A 10,764-nucleotide genomic window follows, 5' to 3' on the forward strand; every position below is an offset into this window, starting at 1 on the left:
TAAAGGGAGAGGAACTGGATATTTCCCAGGCTTTAGCGGGCAGAGAAAATACGGCACCTTTTCTAATTTAACACCGGATTAAGGCTAACTCGATCACGATCCAATTCTACCTCTCAATTGTACATACGCGCACCGAGCACACGGTGAACGTATCTCTCAGCAACGACATATATTTTTTGAGAATATAATTCTTCTGATTACAGTACGTTTCCGGAGCAAATACCAGCGGGGAGGCGAGCCGCGTCAGCTACAGTAGCGTTAGTCAAAGCAGCGATGGTGGTGCTGGAACTATATTACCCAGCGGCGGGATGTGACGACACACGGGGGCCCGGTCTGGGCCTCGACGAGAACGCGCCATCCGTTTCCGAGACACGTGATTGTAGGTTCGCTTATGGATAGATTTTTTCATCATTTTGTCTCGGAAGTACTCGTTTCAAAAGTAGAATCGAGCCAAGAGACGAGGAAAACCAAGACGACCGTTCACCGGCCCCCGTGTGTGCTTCCGATAGGACAAACCATGGATCTCGTCGTGGATAAGGATATAAGGATAAGCAACGTGTTTCCGTTCCTCCTTATCGTCGAGCTTCATCGGTGACGAAAAGTGGACCACGAAGAAACGTGACGCCCGACCCGCAACAATTTCCTGTATAGAAAAAGCAACAGTAATCTCGTGTTTTGTACCTCCGGCGAAAGATCTGGTGAAAATTGAATTGCGGGGAAGGACAATACCCTATATCGAGTCAGATGGCTCGTTACCGTTCTTACGTTCGGATACCTCCGATACTTTGTAGCCTTTTAACGAACCTCCGCACACGGAATCGTAAATCGAGCAGCGGCGATGCGCTATTGGTTACACGGCAAGTTTAGCGTATCTTTCCTCGATTCATCGATTCCTCCATCTCAATGCACCAAGCAAATCGTATACCGTTTTATTTCGATACAATTAAATCCGTTACCGTTCCCTGGAGACCGTGAGCCGAATTTCGAGGAAGAAAATACACGATAATACACTTTGTTCCTGTGTGCGTTGCGCGTTTAGAAGACTGACGATTGAACGTTTGGAAACGTTTAACGTAATATGAGATTGATATACTTTGAATTTCCAGGGATCGGCGATCTCTCGTGTCGGTGCATTGACAGGCGACTGTATGAACGAAAAGTATGCACAAAGTTAAAATAACGAGGAACGAATATTACCGCTCGAAGCTGCCTGTCGATCAACAAAGAGAAAACAAAGGGAACACGTGAAAAAAAAAACAGAATACTTGCGAAAAATTAACAGCGTTCCCTCGGAAAAAATTGTATTTTCCTGCGAAAATTCAATATGCGCGTACCTACTGTACCGCTCTTCCAGTTACGTTGATCGCTAAATACACATACTCGAATGGATTCGGTGTGGTAACCACTGTCTAGATTGAACGAAAGTTAATTTAAAGTTTCCTCGACCGACACAAGACTGGCAAAATCGAAAAGTATTTTCCTCGAATTGACGAACAAGATTCTGCGAAACTAAACTGATACCAAGGCCAATGTAACTTAATCGATAAATAAAATAACAAAGTTATAGTGTGGTTAATGTTTTAAAAAAGCACGATTTCAAATTCACAAACGTAAAAGTAAAAATAAATCTGTTAAATAACTTGATTCAGTTGGAGATTAATCGATCGAATTAAGCTCTGTATACATATTGTTAATTTAAATACTCCGAAGTAGTTTACACCATTCGTAAAACCTATTCAACGTAATACATCGTATCGGACAATCTTTATTCGATAGATAGATACCTCTACTTTCACTGGCGAATATTTTTCCAGAGCGATTATTTATTTTACAAGGATTATCTTAACATAGGCATTTGTTGTTGTACATAAAACGATTATCGTGCAATTGTAAATATTAGAACATTGTGAAATCAACTTATGTGAAACGTATATAATATATGAGAAACTGTAACAATGCGTGTATCGGTAGGAATATATACAAACGTTTTCTCGGATAAAAAATATATTCAGTATTAATTCAATAATCCTATCTCACTAAAGAAAAAAAAAAACTACGAAGAAAATCAGATCGAACATTCGCTATTCACGAAAAGTTATGTCATCTGCTTGTTTTAGCTGTGACATATTAATTCTTTGCATGTAAAACTAAAAATCTGAATATTGTACGACACAATAGAAGAAAGAAGAGATTTAAAAAGTATTAATGTTAAAATAAACAAATGTTTTACCTCGGATTTCAAACCAACGAAAACTAGTCTAGTCTTGTACCATCCAATAGTGATTATGCTGTTTTCTTGTAAATCCATTAAGTTCCGTTTTCGAAGCAACATTTTATATTATAGTTATTTTCATTTATAAACTATCAAAATCACGGTATAAGAACATCTGCTAACATAATCCCTTTCGTTCTAGAAAATTCGTTCGCACGAAGAAAATAGCGCGTAATTGGTTGGCGTCTTAACAAGTCTAGTCATTGTACGTACTGTACTGTAAGTTCGTTGAAGCTCGAAGATTCAATAAAAAAAAAAAAAAGATAAACAAATAATCAGAAAAGAAAATCGTAAATCCCGCTCTAAAAGTGTTTTTCACAGCCTTGAATAGAGGGCGCTTTGTATATATTAGAAATTTGAGCGTCAAATTCAAACGCTATTCGTAACTTTCTACTTGTAAAACTCACGTCATTGATTCAAACATATACATACTCTTGCTGTGTTAAAAATGCATGAAATAATAGCAAATTCTTAATTAATCCGTAATACTTTCATTGGAAAACACTGTTTTCACAAAGTATTTCTATATGTACACGCAACTTTTGTTATTCTGAAACTGGATGCTACGTTTAATAATACACTATAAAAACTTGCATTTCACAAACTGTTACCAAATCATCATACATATACGCATGAACGAAGAGATTGAACGAATGCGAATGCGTATGCATTACGCATTATATTATATAGACTAAAAATTCCCTGGCCTGTACACATAATATAGAAAATGTGATGAATCGTTGTCATATTTAATTCTTAAGAGATAGATAACGTGCATACTCGAAAAGTATCAGTTCATATACAAGAGTCACATTATCAAGACCACTTAAGTACCTTCGAAAAAGATATGTCTATCAATATGCTGTCCTTTATAATAAAATGGAAATGAAAAAGATATTATTCTCTTTTTACCTACCCTTTATCATGAATTAATAAAATAAATGATGAACAACAGGATACATGTACATTCACCGTAGCTAACAAATTTATTTATTTCATATATTTAATTTTATGTTATAGAAACATACTCTCTTTATATTTTATCACAACAATATGTCTGACACATACTAAACTACAAAATTCATACGTTGTATGATGCATGAAAAAGATATAATATAAAATACATTCCTGTCCTTTTAAAGATATTGGGAAGCTCTGGATGATATATAAATACTAGGAAAGATATTGCAAATACGATTAACACGTAATTATATTCTCGTTAAAATTTATAATTACTTTTATTATTTAAAATAAACATTTCGTCATGTTTTCATCATACCTATTAACCATGATTGCAATTACATTGCATTAAAATGTACTATTATGAATATAATTTATAAATCGCTAAGATCATTAATGATCTTGTTCTTTTCTCTTTGGTGCATATCTCAGTTGCTTTTGCTTAAAATACAACAGAATTTGTCGAAAAATGCATGACAAGAAAACAACTATTACAAGTGTTAGAAAATAAATTCACCATCTAATGTAACCTTTGTACTCTTCAATTATGCTGAATCTTTTAATAGTTTCATATCCTAGAATTATTGAAAAACTAAAACAAGCAGATTGCACAAGACGCGCGGAAAGTCCCTTTGTGAACATTTGCAATCTTTCTTCCACCCATAAAACTTTGAACGTAGTAAACATACTATCTAATCTTTGTACTTGTAACCTTGCCCGTACAATATCTAAAGGATTTGTAATAATTGTTGTGGTAAATCCTCCTAATGTACCAGCAAGAGCTTGAATAAACAAGTGAGAGACCCACTCTGGGAACAATCTTATAAGCTCATCTATTGACAAAAATGAAAAAGGTTATTATCTAAATTCAATTTATTTTTCACGCTATCATTTTAAAGAAATTACCCTGGTATGATGTATATAATCCCCACCAAAGAGCACTATTGGGAACATAAGCGCACAATGATGCAACATATCCTCTATAAAAACCTCTATAGCCATCTCTCTGATAAATTAACCTGATAATATCTGTCGAAATTTGAGTCCGGGATTTTCCTGGCTCAAGAATTAAACCCAATGGATTTATACCCATCTGTAAATGACATGTGAAAGATAAAAAATAAAATAAATGGATATTAATATTTCTATCCTCACATTTACCTGATCTATATATCTTCCATGTTTATTATAATTGATCCCCAGAACCATTAAGTGTTGACTTAGAACATCAAACGGAACTACTATTGTCTGTCCTACCAAACTAGCAGCTCCACCAGCAATTAATGCTTTTACTCGTGAGTCTATATTACCTATAACATTATTCTGTCCAAGTATATGACGCATTCCTTCGTAAGTAGATACATAAAATACACCAGATACAGTTTGTATAGAACTTATCCAAAATCCTCTATATAGACCACCTATACCTTCCACCTTGTAAATCTTTCTGCAAGCATCTAGCATTCCTGGAAGATGTTGATATTTAATACTTTACCATTTTAATTAAATTGTATTTAAAAATTTACCATTGTACATGTTGTTATGTTTCTGAACTTGTAAGCGAGTTTTAATTACTGTTAAGGGATATAGACAGCAGCGCACAGAAAACGATGAGAGCATGCTCAATGGGAAAAATTTGGTCTTATCCATCATATCCCATTCGATGGTACGTATGAAATGTGGTGTTTCTACTGCAGACATCTTGTAATTTTATGACACTATTAAATCCACTATAATTATAACACTTATGCAGTAAGGATTGTGGGTGCCTCTGTTTAATTTGATGCTGCATATCTCATTGATATTTTTTGGGAATTAATACCCAAATCATTTACAAAACTGATAAGAGAAAAATGTTTATGTAAGTTAATTTCTTCTATTTTATGCTTCTAAAATTATTTAGCACTACGAAAAAATAACCTTCCAAGAAACTTTGTCGCACGAGGTAGTAATAGGACAAACGTACTTCAAATTTGTCAGAACTGTTTCATATACTATCACATATTTATTATATATCCAATTTGTCATACTATATAGAGAACAGAGATAATTCATTTAAATAAAGTCTCTAGTTAATTTTATAATGAACTACAACCACAATGCAACAATAACATTATGAATATATTTGAATAAATACTTCACTGCCAGAGTCACAATTCAAAAGTCATTGCCAACAAAAATAAGTATAAAAATTATCAATCGACGAAGGTTTAGAAAATCATACACTGTTATAACTTACAGAGATGCAATACTTGTTATAATAATGGAACTCTTCCAGTGGTCATAACATCATTAATAGCTATATTACAATAGAAATAATCTTCCACAGTATCGTGAATTTATCCTAACCAAATTCATTCTTATATTATGCAATGCGTAGAACCATTTTAGTTCCAATCAGTAACTTATAATCATTGGTTTAAGTAAAAAGTTAAACGTACGAGATAAAGAAGAGTTTATGAAAATCTGATAGTGTGATCTAAATTTTCTTATGATTCATGATTCTGCGCATGTGTAAAAATATTCGCATAGCAAGTAGCGGAATCCATGAGTGAGCTTGTGAAACATTATCGTATCAAGACCAAAAAATCACCGGGAGATGCCGCTCGTGGTATCTTTAAATTGCAGCATTGACTAAAATACATATGTAGAGGTTTATTAAAGCAAAAGATAGATTTGACATTATACAAATATATGTACTATATATGTAGACTTCGCGTCTCACTTTCTGAGATACGTATCCGAATTTGCTACAACAAACATAAAAATTACATTCAACTCAATCATCGAACGCAATGAAACCACTAACTAGAAAAGCTCTTCATTGATTAAACGTATAAGCTAAGCAGCATGAGAGCACGAGAGCACCTAATGAATTCTTTAGTAACTCATTGGAGAAAATTACATTAGCTATAGTTGGAAATAAAATTAAATTTTACCATAAAATGATGAAGAATATAGAGGCGATAATATTTTAAAATTGCAACACGAATGACGTCTACAATTTGATACTTCAATAAACTTATACTTGTTCAAGAAACTTTTTAAATTTTTGAGCATGATATGTATTTCATTCAAACAACTTCTATGTTTACAAAGAAAACAATTATGCTTATACAGAGATCAACGAAACTACTTGATAAATTTTTTATTTACATAATACAATTGCGAATCGCAGCCAATCGGCTCGTATTATTTATAATACAACTTATAATTGTATCATATATAATGATGCAATTAGTAACTGTATATGAAATAATAATGATTATCCAAGTCTCATCGCGTGGAGGTTACTGCGATGAATTTGAAAGTAAAAGTAAAATTACGCGTGCACTTAACCCAGAACTAATAGCACCGAGGAAACTAAACCAAACTATCATTGAAAGCATTGAAAGTAACTTGGAAGCATTCCATCTATTAATTTCAAAAAATGTTCTACTTAATTGACGATCTAATTTAATTTGTCTAATAAAAATCAAAAGCTCATGAGTCCTAACTATATAAATATTTAAATATAGTAAAGTATTTACAATCACGAACACTCCAGTAATAAAGGGCGCTGAAAAAGAAATGACTATAAAAGCCAAACAGGCCATCAAAGTATCCACTCAATATAATCCCCGGCAACAAATTGTGTGCGGAATATTCATTCCATTTTAATTTATTATATATAGTCATAAAATAGAAAATTCTCAAAATCAAATCGCGGTGAGTGCTTCATCATATTTGCAATATTAATTAATTCACTATTAGCAAAAAAAAAGAAGGAAAAGAAAAAGTAAAGAATATTTCCGTGTGAATTATTTGCACAACACTAATATCTATTAATCTATGCTCTCAGTTTAAATGTTCGCAACACTAATAACGATCCAGCGTAGCAATATAATTTGTTCTTGAAAATAAAGTAATTTTTGCTTACAAAGTTTAGGATAATGAAAAATATGAGTCTATTTAAAGTTGAAATTTTAATAATAACAAGAATTTAAATTCTGTAATAAAGTGTAATTACTATAAAAATTGGAAATCTAAAATAAAAATTTAAAATTCAGAAATTGAGTATCTAATGATTTCTGAACGATGTTAAATATCTGTTAAATGTTGCATATTTCAATATTAAAAGTTTGTTATTTTATTTCAGTAAGAACTAATAACAGTTTATATAAAATACGAATATTAAAATAGAGTACAATATAAAAAAGTACTTACGTTCTTGAGTTCCAGAAGAGACTTTATCCTCTTGCGAGACCTGCGACTCTAGCACCGAAAGCGAATATTTAAAAAAAGAAATGTACAAAAAAAAAAAAAAAAGAAAAATAAAAGACTATCAACGCGTTCGTTTAAATAACAATCGGCGAACACACTGACTCTATTTTCGCGCCTGAGTATTATCGTTAACTTTAATGAGAGCCATTATGCTCTAAAAAATATTAAAAATTATACATATAACGCATCAAACACTGATTCTACCGACCGCATTGCGCGCGATCACAAAAATTTTCTGGGAAGAACTTCATTAAGGGATAGCGGTGGTACTTCGGGGATATTTTACATATTTCTCTGCTTTCTTCTATCGAGTCTTCGTGAAAATACTGCTTTTCAAAAATGAAAAATTGATTATTATTCATTGACCACAGATAAAAACATATTATATTAAGATTATAACAAAAAATATATATTTAATATATTTCAAATATTCTTGAGCATTACAAAGTATTTCCTACTACACCGTGAAATATTTATAAATATTTCACGACTGATTTATAAAAATTGCCCGTCAAACTGAATGTCCGCCATTACTATTTGAAATACATATATACACTTATTCGACATGCTTCGTACGTGACTTTCTAATAACAAAACATGGCGCACTTTTCACGACGTTAAACAAAGCTGCGCAATACGAAAAATATTCGATGCGCAGAACGCGTTCAAACCTGTCTATGCTAACGTTCTTTCTAGAATGTATAACAATTATTTAAAAGAGACACAATGACAATCTTATCACAGAGAATCCACGAAAATTTAGCAAAACATAAAAATTATTTGAATTTCTTATTCAAATGAAACAAAATCTACGAACTCTACGTCGAATAAATGTTAAATAACATGCTCAATTTTTTTTAAATCGAAAAATAATTTAACGTATTCGAAATAAAAGCAGCTTTTTTAATTTGGCTTATTTTCATCTTAGTTTTCTTAAACCGTGAACTCATTTAAGATTATGTTATGTTACACAGTAATTACGTTAAATCGCGAAATTTTTGTAGAAAACGAAATCAATTGAGTATTTAATAAATATTATTATTTGTCCAACAAAAAATGAATACAACTAACAAACTAGTAAATACACAAACGTATAGATAAGTTTGCTTTAAATGGAATAAATCAAATTTTACCATATTTCGATGAAAAGTTATCGGATTCATTACTAATCACCATGGCGTCCTTTTGAATGTCTTGTCCTTTCGAATTTCGTAACGTCTCCCTAATACTTCAGTCTTCCTTGCAATCAAGCTGTAATCTGCACAAAAGGAGACGATAACGTTAAAATAACTGTATAAAACGAATAAATTATATGAAAATAAAACAATAATAAAGATCAAATTACATCTCGAAAATTTATTATATGATCTACCAACAAAGGAGGCAAGCAGAAAGAAAATAAAGAAAAAAGATAATTAAATACTAGATTGTAATGAGTTATTAAATAAAAGCGTACGTTAATTATACGAAGTTAACAACAGCGTCGATTTAAGCGATGAAAAAATTAACGAAAATATTACGTAATAAGGATATTGACACTTGTCGCGGAGTAATGAACACACATCTAACCACTCCGATTTTCAACATTAAACTGACGCCCCGCACCGCAGTTTGCCCTACGAATTTCGGTGACGAGGAGCGGAGAGGGAGGGGAGCTCGCCGGTAAATCGAGAACGAGCACGTCCAATTTCTGGAGAGATATGTTTTCGGTAGCAATTCAGTAGCATAATATATTCGAAAGAAAAACAAACTGAAAGATCAGATGCGCATGTTTACTTTCTATTAAACACCTGTGGCCTAACATAATTTCAACAAACTAAATGTATAAATTTAAAACGTACAGATACCTGCACTTAGAAATTTAATATAATATGTAAAAATGAATTAATATATAGAAAGCCTAAGGATGATAAATTTTAGATCGAAATAGAATAATATTTTTATCGAAAAATTGTAAGTATATTATGACAGAGAAAAAAATCAGGAAGGAGAAATGTCAAGAATAAGGAGTAAAGGGAAAGAGAAAGGGGCAAGGGAAATAAGAAGAGGAATGAGAGAAGAGAGAAAAGATTATGAAAGGAGAGCAAGACCACTATAAATAAAGCGATTTTCAACAGACAATTTATTGAATTATCATTCACAATTAATGAATAATCTGTACAAAAGAAACAACTACATGTTAATATGAAGCAATATCTAAACTCAAATTGTACTTCTGCCAAAGGTTATAATAATGCTAGCTATTGGTGATCTTGACAGCCAAGTAGGAAACCAACGTAACACGAATAAGACGAATTTGACAAACTAATAATTTACTTAATTTCGATATAATACTGTCTGATGACAAATTATTAAATAAACGTATATTAATTAAACAAACCTGATAGTAGTTTATAAAAAGTGAATAATTACTACGTAATGAATATCGCACCTCGAACGGGATAATACACGCAAACGCCTTACTTTCCGACACTAAACTGATGCTTTATCCCGCCAAATATTCGGCTAACTAACTTCTGATTGGACGAGGCGGTGCAGTTTCTTTTCAATCGAAATTGGCACGAGAAATTGAAATACTGAACGCGGGACAAATAATTCATATAATAAGATTACACTAATTCTTCTTACTATATACGAGTTCTCGCTCATACAATAGTAGTTCATGGAAATGAATATGAAATGAAATGAATTCACTCATCAAAAGTTTTCTTAACCAAGCACTAATTAAAATTTTGTTTAAATAAATGGAGCCTGTCCAAATGGATTAATTACATTCTATACAACGTTATAGATCATAGAGGGCGTAATAAAACCTCTGAATGGTCGGTATTGCAGAACATGTGGCACGACACAAACGAGGTACAAGATCGACGTGACATGTAATAATTTTTCATGTCCTGCAATGATATATAAATATACATAATGTCTGATCTATTCTGTATTTAGTAAATGCATATTATGTAATTCCTATATTCGTCGTAGGAGGCCATTGCAAATTACAGAGAGCGTAAGAATTACACTGATCTTTTTCAGGGTCGGTATTTCAGAACGAGAGAAACAAAATCCCATATAATGGTTTTAACATAAACTAGTATATCTAGGATACAGAAATTTTAGTATGTATAAATATCATGTGATAATTTATCTTCCTTTTCTATTTATGTTTTCCTATCTATTGATATTACGTTCTAATATGTGCATTATTCACACAAAATCATTTGATTAAAACTAATCAATTAAGAATGAATTTTCCAATGAAGGCTTATCAG

General features: G+C 32.1%; 2 protein-coding genes and 1 long non-coding RNA gene across 8 annotated transcripts in view; 1 reads left to right on the top strand and 2 right to left on the bottom strand.

Moving 5' to 3' along the window:
- LOC126924341 (dopamine receptor 2) overlaps window positions 1-2,560 on the top strand; it is an 81,546-nt gene extending 78,986 nt beyond the window's left edge. For all 4 annotated transcript variants that reach the window (XR_007713488.1, XM_050738703.1, XM_050738702.1 and 1 more), the window contains one exon: window positions 204-2,560. Coding sequence is in view for 3 of the 4 variants with exons in the window: in XM_050738703.1 (XP_050594660.1) it covers window positions 204-314 (111 nt within the window). In the remaining variant the exon portion in view is untranslated. The remainder of the gene's footprint in view (window positions 1-203) is intronic.
- A 675-nt stretch (window positions 2,561-3,235) lies between these two features.
- Window positions 3,236-5,730, bottom strand: LOC126924343 (solute carrier family 25 member 44). 3 transcript variants are annotated; one of them, XM_050738708.1, is made up of 6 exons: window positions 5,472-5,730; window positions 5,153-5,261; window positions 4,759-5,071; window positions 4,394-4,698; window positions 4,139-4,325; window positions 3,236-4,065 (listed from the first exon to the last, which is right to left on the bottom strand). In XM_050738708.1, exons 3-6 carry the CDS (start codon window positions 4,931-4,933, stop codon window positions 3,746-3,748), a joined length of 987 nt encoding a protein of 328 aa, XP_050594665.1. In that variant the 5' UTR covers window positions 4,934-5,071; window positions 5,153-5,261; window positions 5,472-5,730; the 3' UTR covers window positions 3,236-3,745. The 3 variants fall into 3 exon arrangements, with proteins under 3 accessions (XP_050594665.1, XP_050594663.1, XP_050594664.1); XM_050738706.1 differs by lacking the exon at window positions 5,153-5,261; XM_050738707.1 differs by lacking the exon at window positions 5,472-5,730 and having other exon boundaries at window positions 5,153-5,456.
- A 637-nt stretch (window positions 5,731-6,367) lies between these two features.
- LOC126924351 (uncharacterized) lies at window positions 6,368-9,954 on the bottom strand. Its single transcript, XR_007713490.1, has 3 exons — window positions 9,876-9,954; window positions 8,629-8,753; window positions 6,368-7,821 (listed from the first exon to the last, which is right to left on the bottom strand). It is a non-coding gene; the product is annotated as an uncharacterized LOC126924351 (long non-coding RNA).
- Window positions 9,955-10,764: the final 810 nt, after the last annotated feature.

This window comes from Bombus affinis, chromosome 14 (genome assembly GCF_024516045.1).
Source record: "Bombus affinis isolate iyBomAffi1 chromosome 14, iyBomAffi1.2, whole genome shotgun sequence".
In the NCBI taxonomy this organism is placed as follows: Eukaryota; Metazoa; Arthropoda; class Insecta; order Hymenoptera; family Apidae; genus Bombus; species Bombus affinis.